The 18,199-nt window shown below is 36.4% G+C and overlaps 1 protein-coding gene across 1 annotated transcript; it reads right to left on the bottom strand.

Moving 5' to 3' along the window:
• Window positions 1–16,820: 16,820 nt before the first annotated feature.
• LOC136980631 (E3 ubiquitin-protein ligase Siah1-like) lies at window positions 16,821–17,833 on the bottom strand. The gene is made up of 2 exons (XM_067276770.1): window positions 17,820–17,833; window positions 16,821–17,169 (listed from the first exon to the last, which is right to left on the bottom strand). Exons 1-2 carry the CDS (start codon window positions 17,831–17,833, stop codon window positions 16,821–16,823), a joined length of 363 nt encoding a protein of 120 aa, XP_067132871.1.
• Between the last annotated feature and the right edge of the window lie 366 nt (window positions 17,834–18,199).

Below are 18,199 nucleotides of genomic sequence, written 5' to 3'. Positions count from 1 at the left end.
TTCTAGTTATTCAACATTTTGGACTACCGTCCTCCTTCAACAGAAGGTTACAAAAACTTTCTCTAAAAATTAATTTAAAATCATTTTACAATTAAATTACAAAAAAGGTTGTCTTTCATTTTTTAAAAAATGAATAAGATAACCTTCTTAACCTTTTTACGATAACCTTCTGCAGAAGGATGGTAGTCCAAAATGCCGAATAAATAGCATACCGATTGTTTTTCAGATGTTTATTGTAATACAAATCGTCCTCTAGTTTTTGTGCACTCTTCTCCTTGATATAACAAGATAAAACTGCAAATTCCTCCTATAACAAGTTACCTATTTATTACATGGCAAGTCCTTGCTTAATTAATGTCGTCAGTCAGTTCTGGGAAACTAAAATAAAGTAAATTGATGTGTAACAAAGCCAATAAGTAAAAATGGCAAGAGGAAGTCAAGAAGTAAATTGCAAATGAGTGAAAAGTGGAAGAAATAAGATAAGAGTAAAATATTAATTTCTTGAGTCACCTGTAATACTTAATACATCTTGCTCATTGCTTTCTCATCTATTTTTGGAAGTCATTTTTTTACCCAATCATCAGAGAAACAGTTACAAGGTACAGTGTAACTCTGATATACAAGCATACATCATTTCTAAAAAATCTTTCAGAAACCAGTCTTGTAAATAGAGAAGAGCTTATTTATTATTTCTGGTTGAAATTTGCATTTTGCTTTGGCATAACACCTTAGCTATATTCTTCAAATAACACTAAAATTGTCTAACTTATCACTTAATGATTATAAATAAAAAGATGAAAATGTTTAGTAGGTTATTCACTAAAATAACTAATAATAAAATGAGAGAGACAAATGCTTAGCTTGGAATATTAAAGTTAAAGAAATTGTCTTACAAGGACCCCACAGGGTTTGTTTTTAGTATCTTTTTGTAATTCTAACACAAACCTAAATGATCTGTGAATTATAGGACAATTTTTAGGCTAAAGGGTTAGAGGAATTGTTATATAATTAATTATAACTTGTCTCTCACAAAAATCATGGAAAAGGTATTGGCTTAGAATTAATGTGTATATGTGCTTACAAAAATTTTGCTTAAATAAATGTAAAAAATTTAAAATGTTTGGTACTCTCTTTAGGATTCCATGGTATACTATGTTAAAAATCTGTAAAATTGATTTGTTTTTCCATATAAGCTTGAAGTTATTAATCATAATCTGAAATTTTGCCAAAATTATTGTACTAATGTTTGGTTATAATTGTTTTAATATTAACCAATTTGTCCTAGTACTCAATTAGCCTCACCATTTGAAGCAAAAGGAGTATTTGTTACACAAAAATGAACAACGGGACAACAGTAGGGATGCAAAAAGCAATATTTGTCAAAGAACTGATGATTGAAAACTAAGCACGCTATTCTAGTTACAAGTGTTTTGTATGCAAAAAACAGGAAGACAACCACTGTGGTTGTCTTCTTGTTTTTTGCATACAAAACACTTGTAACTATAACATGTGCAAAAAACTGCTGTAACAATTAAAATGATTTTGTAGTCTTTATACTCAAATGCAATAATAATATACAGTCAAACCTGTTTTTATGCGCGAAATGTATTCAGAATTTTATGTAAAAAATTAAACAAGGTTTTGAGTTTTGTTTACTTTTCAATAATGCACATAATTCATTACTAATAGGGCCTGAAGCACTAAAGCGCATGTTAGAAACCCAAAACATGTAATTTGAATAAACTACATCAAACAACAGAATACTTCCAAAAAAAAAGATGGGGGACCGACCTCACGAGCTTGGTAAACAATATTGACTGAAATGCTTGGTATATTAAGGGCTAAGTATAATTTTCTTACCATTTAATAAGATAATAAGCAAGCAGAAAACAGTTAAATAGAATGTAATTACTGAAAAAACATTTTTAATTTCATTAAATTATAGAAAAGTTACTATCTATCTTATCTTAAAAAGTGCACAGCCACATTAAAACAAGTGACACTACATGTAGCAAATGAATACAGTATGACTCATCTAATTGATGTGTGTGGTAATTTTAATTTCTGGCAGCATTCATATTGAATATTAGTCCTAAATCAGGAAGAAGGATAAAAGCAAATGCCTTTATATTAAATTCTCATGTCGATTACTTATAATTCAGGGTTACACTGTACAGTATTCGGTCTTCTATGATTCACTTGGGGGAACATTTACCTCATCCCATATTCTCATCCTGCTAGGTTTCTTGAGCTGTGAGAAGGCATTGTCAAGCAAGAATATAATCCTAAGCAATAAGCTTAGAGGATTATATTCTTTGGATGTTAGCCTTTCAAGATGCAAACTGCAGAAATTCACAGTACCATGTGGCATTTATATTTTCACACTTATGAAAAATAGATTAACAGTATTTCCTGAGAATACTAACACAGTAACCATAACCTCACTTAGTAATGTAATCTTAAACTTGCTTGCCAGTTAACTAGGATATATATCCATTGCATTGAAGCATGCTTTGACTTTGGCACTTATGATTCATCCTTGATGATAATCCTATTATCAACATATTGAGAGATGTAAGATCAGGTCCATTAACTTCATTTTGTGTTAAGAAATTAGTTTTCCCTTGTGCCCATTTTCTAAAATTTCACTCAAGTCATAGGCTAATCTGTGAGAACCCTTATGGCAGTCATTGCAGTCTCCTTATCCTCTTGTGTATCAGCTTTCATTATCCTTTCATTTGCTTCAGTTGTATTGCAACTCCATGTCATGAAGTCAGTCTTCAATGTTGAACATTGGGAAATCTCATTTTCCACTTGCAAATCAATTTCATCAGTAGTGAATGTGTTTCTTCACATATACAAAATCAGAAGAAGCTGGACTGGGTTCTATGAGAGGATAAGAGCAATGCCCGCTGAAACATTGCAATAAATCCAGTCAGGTGTGCCGAATGTTGTCTAGAATTGTCATTTAGGGTAAAACATCTTTAACATCTTGGGTAAAATGTCTTCCTAATGGACCCTTTTTAGCATTTTATTTATCTCAATAGAGACATTGAGTGCATCCATATACCATTCCATATGCCAAGTCAAGCTGAAAGACAGTGAGTGTACTGCAAAATATATTGATCATCCTGGATCAGTTCATCAATTCTTGCAATGTTGACAACAGTTGTAAAACAGTTTAAAAGTCCAGCTGCAACTTTCATCACTTACATTTTCTTATCAATTTGCAAACCTCTGATGCCATTCTGATTCTGTAACACCATGATGGGACATATGGTCGTCACACCATATATATAACATATATATGTTATATATATATATAACATATATGTTACAGTCAAAACCCGTTTTTAGTTAGAACGCGTTTTAACTAGTTTATACTGGATGTCTTTGTTAAAACCCGTTTGTCTAGTTAAAACTAGTTTTAACTCAAATTCATTTTTGACTAGCAGTAAATTCTAGTTTTAACTAGACAAAACAGGTTTTAACAAAGAATCCAGTATAAACTAGTTAAAACGCATCCTAACTAAAAACTGGTTTTGACTGCAACATATAGAGTGATTCGGGGGAAGATGCCTGCTTTTTGATATTTTCAAACGGTGACGTCAGATATTGTCATGTGTTTGTATGATGAATCGTTGGGCCAATATTGAGTGCAGAAAGCTGTAGTTGGCTACCATTACCTCATTTTCTACATCCGAGAAGAATAAAAGCAAGATAAGAATGAAGTTTTTGTTGCGAAATGTTTCTAGAATCATTTTAAAACTAAAAGTTAAAATAGAATTTATTAAAAATTGCGAAAAAACAATTAACGTGTGATGTAGTTAAGGTTCTAAAGTTTCCATTGTGAGCTACCGCCGATCCCGATCGGACACGCTAAAACACGTGACTCCACTAGGCATCTTACCCCGACAAATGGGAAAGATGCCACATTTTTCTTGGGGTAACATGCCTATTTTTAATAAATTTTTGTTTTCTCGTTTTATTGCAGGATATGCATAGAAATTATATAAGGACTTTTCAAAAAGGTTTTTGGACTGGAAAAAGCTTTCAGCTAGCTATAGAGCACGTTAGAACAGCCGGGAACTTAACAATATTTATATACTGTGCTGTTACACTTACTATAAAGTACTTTGTACTACATATGCAATAAATTAAATTTGGTTAAGATATTCGGAAATTAATTTAATGCAATTATATTATTTTACCCCAATGGCATTTTAGGCATCTCACTCCGAGTATCCGGGTGAGATGCCTAAAATGCCAGACAGTGAAAAATTCGTCATTGCAAACACAATACAATTATTTTTGATATACTCCAAAGTTTTATTTGAAAAACATGTTCAAGAATATGATATTTTCGTTAGAGGCCTCCAAAACTCAAATTATCGCTATAATTTCCTTCATAAGCATTTTGCTTACGAAGGAAATTATGAAGGAAGATGCCTAACATTTTGTTAGGCATCTTTCCCCGAATCACTACACATCATTTTATTTATTTCCCCTAAACATATTTGTGTAGCTAAAATTAGTTTTAACTAATGCTAAAAGTTAAAACTAGTTTTATCTAAAATCAAAACATGTACAGCAGTAAATTAACTAGACAAAACCCGTTTTGTCTAGTTAAAACTAGAATTTACTGCTAGTCAAAAATGAATTTGAGTTAAAACTAGTTTTAACTAGACAAAACGGGTTTTAACAAAGACAACCAGTATAAACTAGTTTCAACTAGTTAAAACGCGTTCTAACTAAAAACGGGTTTTGACTAACATATATAAAATACACACTAATCTACATACACCAGTGGCGTGCTGTCCTTGGAAGCAGTGGAAGGGCCACTTCCCTTGTATTTTCTAAAAAATAAATTTTCATATTTGAACGTATTTTGAATTAATTAAAATTTATATTTTATTATAACCGCATTATGTATCTTATTACAAATATCTATACTACATGTGAAAAAGAAACTATAAGATTGCTATTGTATATTCGAATATAAATTTGTATATGATATTCCCAATGGAAGCGCCGTATTGTCGAACGCGGGACAGCTTCCACGGCGAAATATTTGAATGGTGTAAAGCAGCCAGATTATACAGTACATGCGCTTTACAGAGCATCAACCTCAGACGGTTTAGCTGGTGGAAGCTACACACCAAAATATCGTATAACGCTGTTAGCCGTCTGCCTTCTAGATATTTGGCTGCCCTCGTCTCATTACGTAAATCGGGTAAGCGTGTATAAATAAAAATAGTAAATATATTCGTACACAAACAAATTAGTTTAATAAAAATGTTATACATAATATAAGAGAATATCGGGTTATATAGGCCTATAAGTATACAGATACATTAAAGTAAGAATAAGAAATATAAAATTTAGACTGCTTATTTTGACTAATTTATTTTTTCTCTCTGTTATAAACTGATTACTTCTTAAAAAAGAATCGCTTCTATTAAGTCAATATTCATGGAAGCTCTTAATAATTTTAAGAGCGGAAAATAAACGTCTTCATGTCTGGATAGTGCAGTAGCATCGTTTTAACATTCAAATTTCAAGAACGGTCGACGCGATTTAATTTTCCGCTGCATTGTAAAAATCATCTTTAAATTTTGTAAGATTTCCTTTTCTGTCTGCGCTCATATTATAACTCAAACTTAATTTTGAGGATAGAGACGAATTTTATATTTTTTAAAAAATGGTGAACGCTAATAAGTAAATTATTCAATAAGTCCGACCACACTGGAGATATGACACGTGATCCCTTCTATGTCTCTACCCTGTCGACCTTTAATAAAGAATCAAAATTTAATAGCGTTAATGCCCCCTTATACACAAGCTACCGTGTCAAATTCCGTACCTTAAACTTTACCCATTCTGAGATATTGTTTAATATCTCAGAAATGTATAGAAGCGTTAAACCATGTGTTAAGATAGGATAGATTTAAAACGTTACAAAAAAGAGATTTAGGATATAGGGTGCCTTTGGAGTTTATAAAGGCCATATCTTTTTTTATTTATTTATTAATGTTAGGTGAATTATTGTAGTTTGCAGTGAGAAAAGAGCTATGATATATGTTATTCACAATTTATATTGTGTTTATTAATGAGATAAAGAGAGATTAATGTTGAGCCAAAAAAGTTAGGAACAGGTTAGAGAAGGGAATTAAAAGTCAGAAGATTTAGTTCTTGGATTTCAAATATACGCTGTTAGAGGAAAAAGAGGAAATTCCAACTATTTAGACAACATATCTACAGACACATAATAACTTATAGATGATTAGAAAATGAGTTAGACTATGACAAATAAAATAGGTAAATGTAAAATGCAAGAGTTCAGACAGTATTATTAGATATTAGCAGTGATAGCGATTAGTGATGACATGGAGCTAAAAGAAAGACATATTAGTGATGTTTTAGGCCTATATAAACAAAGGACAGGTGTAGTAGGCCATCAATATATCTTCATTCACATTCTACTTTTGATAGTGCAGAATCAGAAACAATTCCTATAAGGATGAAGTGCTTGCATGCACGCTGGCGCATGTTATAGTAAATCTTGAAAGTAGCGACACTTCCATATAAACAGTTTCTTATTGTACACTAGACACTCGCGCATAAATTGATTTTAGTTGGTCGGCGATGTACCATATCTCTGACTTAATATATTATTTCGGTGAGAAATTGACACCATTTCGTTCACGACGCGTTTTAGCAACTTAAGTATGACATACATCGAGGACGTTCCGTATTTAATAATAACGGGTGAAATTTGATCCAATAATCTAGTGTCTTAACCTGACATGTAAAAAAGTGACTACATATACAGGAATAAGCGTTGCCGATTTTCGGGGATCGATTTTTCCGCCTCCCGAACACCTATGGTAATTTCGAATATCGAAGGAAAATTATTTTCTTGGGTAGTGTGCAAAATTTCAAGATTTTCTATAAAGCGGTTGCCGAAACATAAGCGGCCGAAAAGTGCGAAAATCTCCAAAAATGCTGTATTTTCTTCTCATTTTTCTTCATCCCGCACTGCAGAGAAACCACTGGGTCCAGAAAACTCAAATTTTAAGCTCGAGCCTCCCTCGTTATCATAAAGGTACTGGCGAAACTTCCGGGCGAAAGTTTACGGGGTTTCCCATAGAGCTAATTCAGTTTTACTGCTTAATTTTATGCTTACAAGAAGAAAATTGCGTGGAAACAAATGAATTTTATTCAAAATGTTACTCAAAATTACAAAAGCTCAAATTTATGCCAATTAAAACTTTTTATAACGATTTTACTAGTTCAGTAACACGATGATAATTGAAAATATATTTTGATACATGCATAGACGACGTCATCGTTTGGTCACTCAACCCGAATGATGACAGCTTTTCTGGCGATGATTCTGCTTACGACAGTTTGGATTGAGATGAATACTTCACTCTAAATCAGGACTAAGAAGTCTAAGTTCAAAATTCTTCGCAACGTTCTCTCCACATCTGTATGTTATCATAAAAAAAAAAACAGTTCTATTCGGGGTTACGTGTTCCAATTAGTATTACTCCAACATTAAACACACACAATTTAACTTTGTCATTGGTTATGATACAGTTTCTGTATCTGGAAACCAAGCCGACAACTTGGGCTAAAGTCTTCAAGCCTATCTCTTCTCAAACACAAGACTACTCGTATAAACTCGTATTTTCACCAGGAGCGGTGGCAAACCAAAAAAACAATCTTCTCCTACGGAAACGGCCTATTATTTCAGGTTAATTAGCTATTATTTAATGGACAAAGGAATTTATCCTAAATGCTAGATCACGCGTAAAGATGGAGATGAAGAAAAACAGGTGGTGAAATGATGCGGATCGAAACCGGAGTTCAAGATGTTACGATTTTGAATGAAAATTTTCCTATATTCAGACAACAGATCTGAACTTGGTTTACGTAAATTAATTACATTACATTAACTTACATTGATTTTGTTACGAGCGATGTCGTTACATAATTAGGGTAGACGTACCAGTTTTGGCCAGTGTACCAGTTCTGGCCAGAAAACAAATTTAACTTAAAAATATAATCACCACATATTCAAATCTGTCCAATGAAACAAACTTTTATTGTTAACTGTGTGAACAGTTAACAATAAAAGTTTGTTTCATTTGTGATTATATTTTTAAGTTAAATTCGTTTTCTGGCCAGAACTGGTACTACACTGGCCAAAACTGGTACATCTACTCTACATGTTTAATATATGCCTATAAACGTGTCTTTCTCATCAGTGAACAGTAAATGCATTTTATTTATTAATGTAAACTAATTACATACAAATGTGTTTACGTAGTAAATGGACATTCGTTCAGAATGCACGAGAGAATGTAATTTAGTGTCTATTCAAACCACAACTCTATTATTAGATTAGAAATCCAGGCAATTTAATGTCACAAAATTGCAGGTTATATAAAATTGCAGGCATTTATATATCATTAACGTAAGTTAATGATATACAAATATAAGTTAATGATATATAAATGCCTTATATCCCTGCAATTTTGTGTAAATTAGCATTTATGCCGTGTTTGAAATTCTGAGGCAACAGTAATAAGAATGCGAATATGGTAGAAGTTTGTATGACCTGTTTCCTTCGCCCCTGTTGGACCACGGCCTTCATTTATGGATTGGATCTATTCCAAATTTGTTCCTGTAAACAGCCGATTAGCGAAGTTAAGTACCCGAAACTCAAAAACGCTTACGTTCGATGTGTCCAGTTTGTATTATGGAAATTTACCGCTCTTTTGATATGGCAAGCGTTACCGGGTTTAGGAAAATACGCGTTGTGTCTCGGATGGTATGACGTATTCGAAAGTGATGCTAAAATAATCATCATTTCTGTTGTAGTAATATTCCTCACTTATTCACTGTGTTTTACATTTATCAGCAACAATAAAATCGTGCCGATTGCTAAATTAAAAAATAGATACTTCTATAACAGAATGATTGTGGAGAATAATGCCGTTGTGAGAAACGCATCCCTTTGGGTTTCGTTCCTTGTCATAACACTGACGATTCTCTTTCAAATTGTCAATACGACTGTTTATTTTCCGAATTTACAGAAAAGACAACAGTTTCAATACGAATCTCTGATCTGTAGTTTTGAATTAGGATTTGCAACGAGTCTAGCTATAGGAGGAATAGCACACGGTTTACTATTGAGTGGTTTAATGATACGTGTTTCTTGTGGCGAGTATGAAGAGCTTCTTTCGGAGCTCTGCACAATAAGAAGAAGAGACGAAAATTTAAAAAGAAAATTACAAAACTTGATGATCCGTCACCAAGAATTGTGGATTTTTGTAAATCAGTTCAACACAAAATTTCAATTTCTTTTTGTAATTCTTTATTTCGGAATCATATGGGGAACGAGTTTTTTGTATTACGCGTACCTGTATCTTGTTATGCACGAGCTTTTAAGGATTTGGATCTTCATGGCAATGATTATGTTGTCCTTCAACTGCATTATAGGCGGCTGTTTGCTATGCTGCGCAGCTTTCACGGTATTTATTTATTATATTTCAAAACTTTTATATTTTTAATTGAATTCATTTCTAATTTTCTAGATGCAAAATGCATTTCAAGATATTCGGCAATTTGCAACTTGCCATTTGGAACTGCAACAAAAGCTAAAAGTACACTTTTATAATAATTTTTTATTACAAGTTAGGTTTGGTTTAATAAATTTAATATTGAATATAATATTTTTTTGTCAGGTATTGGATTTCATGAAAAGATTTGGGAAAGTCTCCATGTGTCTCTCGATTGGAGGTTTCTTCTACGTCAACAAGAGGATCCCTTTCAAGGAAATTATTTTGACTTCGCTATTTGATTATTATAGGATTCGGGCGGTTCTTAAATTGCACGTGTTTTCGATACACAGCTGTAGAATAAAATGCTACATAAATTAATAATAGTTTGTAGAAAATACGTTTCCGATTTGAAATTTTGCTCATAGCAAAGTTACGCTCCTTATCCGTTGATTTTATTGTAGACGTGCGACAATAGCTACATTCTTGAAATATTCTTTTGAATCTTCCTTTTTGAAATATTCTTAAATTGAATTCGATGGAATAAGGCTCACTAATAGCCCGGTGGATAAATCCGCCGAACACGACGGCCGAATAGCCGAGCAGTTAAGGTGGCAGCCTACCGCCCTGGGAACCCGGAATCGGGTGGAAAAATTTCTGGGGATTTTTAAGGGATGGCCTATCCGGATATATAGGGCTTTGTCCCTCACCACCCGGTCGCCCCATCGTGAGCCTGGCCTAACTCATAATGGACTTGTTAAAGAAAGACCGTTTTAGTGCCAACAGGGCGAAAATAGTTTTAAAAATCCGTTCGCGCCTGGCCAACGGGCTTTTTTTTTGTAATTCTTTCCGCCCAGTGGGCACTAAGAGGGCCTCTTATAGCAAGCCCATTATGGGTTCGGCTAGGCCCACAATAAGGAGGCCTGATGGTGAGGGACGGGGACCGACATATCCGGACGGACCACCCCCCGAAAAATTCCTGGGGATTTTCGACCCGTCCGGACTCGATCCCGGGTCCCCCAGGGCGGCAGGCTGCTAACCTTGACCGCTCGGCCATCCGGCCGCTTGGCCAACGGGCTGGCAACGAACAGTTTTTCGTGTTTTCTTTACGTTTGTAACATCTAAATAGAGGATAGTTTTCCATAAAAGTTCTCCCGATTTATTTCTTTCGGCAGATTGCCTGCGTGAGTCAGGTTGCAGTAACCAAATAAACATATCGATGGAATAAGGCACCGCACAATTGCAGTGCCACAAATGCAGATTGCAATTGTGCAGTTCTTGGAGGACTTTCTCTGGGAAAATGGTTCTTATTTAAGTGTTAGGGTGGCGAATAAAATCCAGAAATCATGTGGCTAACCCGCAAACTTACGATAAAATCTCTAAATAGTGGTAACAATGTTCGGGGGTTTTTATCGTGAGTTTGTGGAGATTTTATTCACTCGTCCACTGGTGACTCAACCATATTCTGAAAGTATCTGCTTTTGCAGTACAGTCACATTTTAAACCAATATTTATTTTAAATTTACAGCGAGATTTGTTGTAATAATTTATCATTTTCAAACATACAACTACTGAATTGACCACAACAAAAATTAAACCGTTGTGCATTTTCGAATATTAGAACAATATTTTGGCTTTTTACTTCATTTTTTCCTGTGAATTATAACTTTTTCCTGAATTAAACCCACTTGGGAAAAATAAAATTTGTTCTTAGTTCTATCAAATTGAAACTATTGTTACTTAACCACGTGTCAATATTGTCTATTACACTTGCACATTCCATTATTTAATGTTGTATATATTAGTAAAAATACAAAGCACAGAATCAAACTATGGCATTTATCATTATTTTATAGTAATTTATTTTCCAAATTACCCGAAATTCAAAACATTAGTGACTTATTACGCATTGTTGCGAAATTTGAAAACCCACCGACATACATCAATTAAACAATTAGACTTATATTAGTAACAACGTCTATATCTTTTTATTTGCAGATGGCTACGACTCTGCATTCTGTGTTTTCGGGATTACTAAAGTTGAAAAATGTATCAAATTATCGTACAATTTGTCAGCGGATCATCGCAAACATCTCCGATTCGAATGAAAACAATTGAATTTTATACACGTTTATCGTAACGTGTGATATAATATATTTGGTGGCAACCATTTTGGATAAAATAAAAGCAAACAAGAAAAGTTTCTGTGTGTAGTTATTAGATATTAGTCTACAGAAAAACTGCATTTCAAGTGTTCAATTCTCTCTTAATATCAGAACGTAATAAATCTATCTTCACCGCAAAGGATGTTGTTGAGTATCTGGAATTGTCGGCACCACCATTGCAGTATCTTTAAATATAATGATTGTATTAATTATATTTTGGATCTACGTACTGTACTGTATTTCTACGTTCCTTGTGAACTACTGGCTAGGCTGAATTCGAACGCCTAAATTTAAACTACATTATCCGGTGTATTTGAAAACTACAGTACTTAAATTAACAAACTTTTTAACAGATATGAGCACTCGTAAAAATCTCATTATGTAAAATCACTCTATGGCGAGTTGCCCGACAAGACAGCTTTCTTTCTCGTTTATATTTGGTGTAGTGTTGATTCGGTCTCATCCGGTCTATTATTTCTACAATTACTAAGTCCAAACCATTTCTTGTCTTAAATAAAAATGAAACTGTAGTTAAATAATGCTAAATATACAACACGGCTTTAAACACTTAACAAACCATCAATACACCCTTCTTGCTAAGATACGTTTATTAATCAAAACACTAACGTTTTCGACCTAATACAAATAGGCCATTTCCAAGTGTAACCGAAATTCGAACGTATTTTTGAAAACTTGACAGAACGTCCGAACATTTTCACATTTAAATTTAAAATATAAATATTAGATAAATTAACAAATGAATAATATAATAATAAAACTAAATGTATAAATAACATAATAAAATAAAATACACAAAAAATACCTCCAAGTATAAGGGCAGGTGCGGGCTAAGAATTTTTGGTTAACGTTACCTATGGTGCCAAAATGGCAGCTTGTCTGATTCAAGGAAACAGAAGAAAGAAAACAGTGGGGACGCACGTTCTAACCTAACCTAACCTAGTCTAGTCTAATAAATTACCATAATTATTACCAACAAAATTATTAGAATAGGTTAGAACGTGCATCCCCACTGTTTTCTTTCTTCTGTGTCCTTGAATCAGAGACGAGCCGCCATTTTGGCACCATAGGTAACACTAACCGAATTTTTATATTTTAATTTTTCTCTTATGTAGAATTTCCATGCAGGAGCTAGTCCATCAGCATCCATGGCATTGCATTAATACGACCATCCTCAATTTTTTCTTCGTGCAATGCTAATGATGGGGAAGAAGATAGTCGGTTCATTTCATTTATTTACAGAGTCCTCCGCTTGCGCCATACTTCACAAAACTGCGTTGCAGTGCCCTTTATTAATTTCATATTTGTGCTCCATAAGTCTAATAGCTAAATTCCGGGATACTATAGATTACCACCTATGGAATTTTGGGACTTTGAGTATATTTCTGAACTGAGGGGACCGAGACGAGTTCAACGATACCCTACTTTTGGACCGGAGACGAAAAATAAAAAAGTTATCATACTTTTTTCCAGCGATCGATGATAGGGAGTCGCGTCGCTCTCTCCGCTAAGTCGGTCTCGCTATCGCGATCGGGAGTCGCGTCGCTTGCCGTTAAAATTGCCTTTAGTAGACTTTCCCCCTTTTTTTACTTTGTTCAAGAACTACCGTGAATCGATAACTAGTGACGTTTAGCACATGGTGGCCTGCCGGCAGCTCCCCTCCGGGAGGTCAGTCGGGAGCACGAACAGTGGAAACGGCCGCCATGTTAGCTGCTGTAAGTAACATTAACCGAAATAGCGATCGCGCGATGATCGGAAGTCGCGTCGCTCCGCTCTCGTATCGCGTGTTTAACCCTCCTGGAGATGACCGTAGTCGGGCGTCATGGTTTGCAGACTTTACCGCAAGACGGCAGTACTAGCAACTATGGTGCCGTCTTCGTGAAAGCATTAAAAAAGTATGGTAACTTAAAAAGTATGATAACTTTTTTATTTTTCGTCTCCGGTCCAAAAATAGGGTACCGTTGAACTCTTCTCTATCCCCCGAGTTCAAATATGTAATCAAAGTCCCGAAATTCCATAGGTGGTAATCTATAGTACACCCTAAATTCCTTCTTGTGACTTTAATATACTCTTTCTTAATTCCTGTTAAGATAAAAAATAAAACATTACCTTTCCTTTCGTTTTATTCTTTTAACACTTAACTTTAATAACTAACAGAACTTCTTTACAACTTTACAACCAGACCACACTTGACGAGTAACAATTTTACAAGTGTTGCCAGATATAAATGTACAATAATTAACAATTCCTAATTGTTGATTTTCAAATAGAATTTTATATACGCCCGCTTTTCCTCTTTTTTAAGCATGTTTTTATTATTGCTGAGAATACTATACACATTATGAGTTCTTTTGAAGTCTGTTTTGGAGTGGTTTTTGTCCGACACTTGTTTTACCATGTTCTTGATATTTCGGGTTCTTAGTTTTTGCCTCCATATCTTCTAAGTAGTCCTTCTACTGTACTCTTTTTATATTCCAAGTTTGAAGCTGTTTCTTCGATTCAATTAATTTCCTGTCCAGTACATTAGACGATGCGCTACATTTTCTCTTCGGCTGCAACAAATACAACCAAGAACGTGCAGAACTCTTAAAAGAACGTCTCCAAACGGGACTCAACTGCCCCCCCCCAATCCTGCTGATATTCTCGATAACAAAAAACTATGGACAAAAATGAAAAATTTCATACGCAACGCAAAAAAAACTCAGGCCCACGAATTCCATTAGCCAGCGAGATGGGTGACACGGCCACATCTCACATCTAGACCAATGATAGACTGGCTGATATCGTTTAAGGTAGGCCGGCTACTCGCCCAATTTGTTCAACCCGCGATTTGACTGTACTGTTCATATGCAAATTAGACCCATTGGGTTTATATCTACTAGGTTCTTCAATGTTTTTAATGTTAAATTTTGTAATGTTTTATCTCTTTGCCAACCCAATCTGGGAAACCTTTCGGGGGCGCGGGAGAGGTCAAAATCGAAGTTTAATTCGATTCCCATAGACGATCTTCGTTCTCCATTGTTCTGTTGTTTAAAAGTTCGCGTCGTTTTCATTAAGAAAAACTATTTCTAACTTCTATTTTTTTTTCTCTAAAAAGATAATTTTTTTCCTTAAAAATAAATGATTTTAACGCGAATTTCAGTGAGGTTCGGACCTGTTCAGAGCCTCAAATATTTGTTAAAACATTGCGTCTGATACCCTCCCCTTTGCTGTACACACTCTCCTACATGCGCAAACTTGTCATGTTTGTTTTTATACTGTATCACTATACATATTTTGTCTTGTAACTGTATTTTTACTTGTTCAACAATTATGATGCAGACGCTCAATGATACGACACTTCCCTTCAATCTTTTCCTATTTTCTTTCCCTCCCTACTTACTATCACTTCCTCTTCTAATTTCTTAGAGGTAAAGTCTGTGCACATACAGACAACATCTTTACTCTTTTAATTAATGTAATGTAATGTCTAGTACATTAGAGCAATATGAATACGCTCTTCTAATGAGTGCACGAAAAGCGGACAGTTTGTATCCGTAGGGATGATTCGAGTTAGCCGGAATGTACTGTACAGTACAGTGGACTATGTATTGGTTTTATGTAGACACCCGTTGTTATACCATCTCCTTTCGATTGGATGTCTATATTTAAGAAATGTATCCGTTCGTGACTTTTTTGCTCTAATTTTAGTTTTAATCCATCGTTGTTGCTATTGTTGATTACCTGTACAGACTCTTGTATTCTCTTACCCCCCTAACTCGAAAGGATTATTCTCACTCCCCAACTCGAAACTGGAGTAGGCATCTCCTCTTCGAACATCCTATTACACGGCGCCGGAGCCGTCGACTCCTAAAAGTAACATCGAAGGACCCCCCTATGAGGGAGGTCCTTCGATGTTACTTTCGTCATCTCGGAAAATGGGAATCTGAAGATTAGACCTCCGCCGACAGGTAAGAGTGTGTTATTGTTGTAAGATAATTTTTGGTTATAATAAACTGGGTAACTTTTTTTTTTTTAACTCTTTCCGCCTTGTGGGCACTTAGAGGGCCTCTATTAGAAGGCCCATTATGGGTTCGGCCAGGCCCACAATGGGGCGACCGGGTGGTGAGGGACGGGGCCCGACCTATCCGAACGGACCACCCCCCGAAAAATTCCTGGGGATTTTCGACCCGTTCGGATTCGATCCCGGGTCCCCCAGAGCGGTAGGCTGCCACCTTGACCGCTCGGCCATCCGGCCAAACTGGGTAACTGGAGAGAGTTGTCTCCGTATTTAACGCTCCCACATACGTACGATCCGTCACCGATCGGACATCCTGCCGTTACGCGAGGATCGGCGACCTCACAGTAACACAGATCGAAATGATGGATGCTGACATAGACGGGTGCGGCACTGCTTCGGACGAAAGTCTCTGGAGAAAAGGTAAACCTCGGCGAGTCCGGATAAAACAGGAGAGCGAACGCTCGGAAAACCTTCCGAGGATCTTTCCGTGAAGCACCTATTTACAGGATTAATGAACTACAATCCAAGGACGTCAGGTCCTTGAATCGCGCGTTTTTATACGTTTTACTCCCCCCCCCGATTCCGCTCGTTGATTGGAACCTGGTGGCAATTCGAAACCTTTCGGAGGGCGCGGGAGAGGTCAACTTCGCGACCAAATCGTCATCCCAATCGGTTGTTTTCGGAAACCCCGGTGGAGCTCCACTTCTATTGGGGTGGGTTCCTCTTGATATTTTTCCAGACGCTACCAAAGAAAGGACAAAGGATTACTTTCGTCCCTCAATATTATATTTTCGTGATTTTTCTTTAAGGGTTGATTGTTCTAGCCACTTGCCGGTTCCTAGTTACCTTAGTTTTTGAACATTTTTTTTTCTTTTAGGTAACGTAGAACAGATTCCCTTTCTACCCAGCAGGAGGAAATGGAACCACGACTCTTCATTATCCTCCTGCGAGTGGACAAAGTTTGTCCCCCGACTAGTTGTGGCTCCACGGTGACTATTACGCTAGCCCCCGTAGTCACCAACACGAGTTAGAGTTAGAGTTAATAGTTAACCAATGAGCGTTCACGTATTAAAAGTAAAGTAAACGGTGATTGGTTAAAGTTCGTACCACGAGACAGCCATTATCTTTGAATCGGCAGGGGAGGGCAGAAGCCTCCGCCACCTTTTCGATGGCGATGTTGCGAAACTCTCCTAAGAACCCTCGACACGTGGGACATCGGTGGACCCTTCTCTTATAGTTGGAACAGGTCAGGTGTCCAGACACGCACTGATAGATGAGAGGAGACACGTAGCACACCGGACATTGTAATAACGATGTTAATGCCGGATCCGTTGTAGAGGAAGAGAAAGGAGTACCTTCAGACTCTTCGTCCTCGGCGGTCCTGTCGAGTTGGGGTTTTTCCATTTTCGTCTTATATCTATATTTAAAAGAGATTTAAAAAATAAAAATAAATCTGGGTCCATGTTAACTCGTTACACTCCATCTCGTACTCGGCCATTTCCATATCAGCTAAGGTCCATAAAGGTCTTAGAGGGTCCTCCTTTTCTTGGACAGCTTTTCGAATAACCGGAGAGGGTGCATTTAGTTGGTAACGCAAATTGGGTTCTTAAACGAAATTTCTACCTTCGTCGGCCATTGGCTGGTAGTCACGAGAAAGTTTCGTTGTGGTAGGCATATTATTCTTTTGGCCAATAATGGTACAGTACAAGTATCGAGACTTCGTGTGTAACGGTCATTGCGATAGCAGACACACGTCAACCGATTTATTCATTGTGCCGCATGCCAGTTCGCGCCGAAGTGTCTGTCTCGGTATCCATCGTTCCAACCCACTTTTAGCACAATTTCGGGACGAAATTTCGATGTTGGCATCCTCAACTATAGTGTGACTCAATTTTTTGCAAATCCTGCGTTTAAAATCGCACTTCTGACAGCAGTGTAAGGTTGCCAACGGGGGTGTAAATGTGTCAAGAGGGTCGATGGGTCACGAAGGGTCGTAGGTGGGCGATCGGGACCGAGACAGACTTTACGGTTACAAGAAACCGTTTATTTGACACGAAAGGAGCTTACCCGATTTCCGCCATCTTGGAAGTTTTAAGTCGGCGGCGGTCTCTGGGTCTTCCTCTCCTTTCCGAGATATTCTCAATGGAGGAGTGTTCTTGGTTCTCGAATGATAGTTCCCTCGACGTCTCCGGGACGATGAGGTCGGTTTCCGTTGGTGGGAAGATGTCGATCCGAGGACGGGAGACGAAGACGGGCACGAGACACACACAATTGGTCCGACAATTGAAACTTTCGGGAGAAGCCTTTGAATTTCTGTATTTTTCCTCCTGGATGCAATCAAGGTGTACGCGTTCTTGCTCCCGTATATTTGTTCTTACGTGGAGGAATAAAACTTTGTTACTGTTCGTATCTTGTGTTAGCGGTCTCAGATACACGTGCAGCTACGC

Source organism: Centruroides vittatus, unplaced genomic scaffold, assembly GCF_030686945.1.
Source record: "Centruroides vittatus isolate TY-2023 unplaced genomic scaffold, ASM3068694v2 contig_717, whole genome shotgun sequence".
In the NCBI taxonomy this organism is placed as follows: Eukaryota; Metazoa; Arthropoda; class Arachnida; order Scorpiones; family Buthidae; genus Centruroides; species Centruroides vittatus.
Note: the sequence above shows the minus strand (reverse complement) of the source record. Positions and strands in the feature narration are given on the sequence as shown.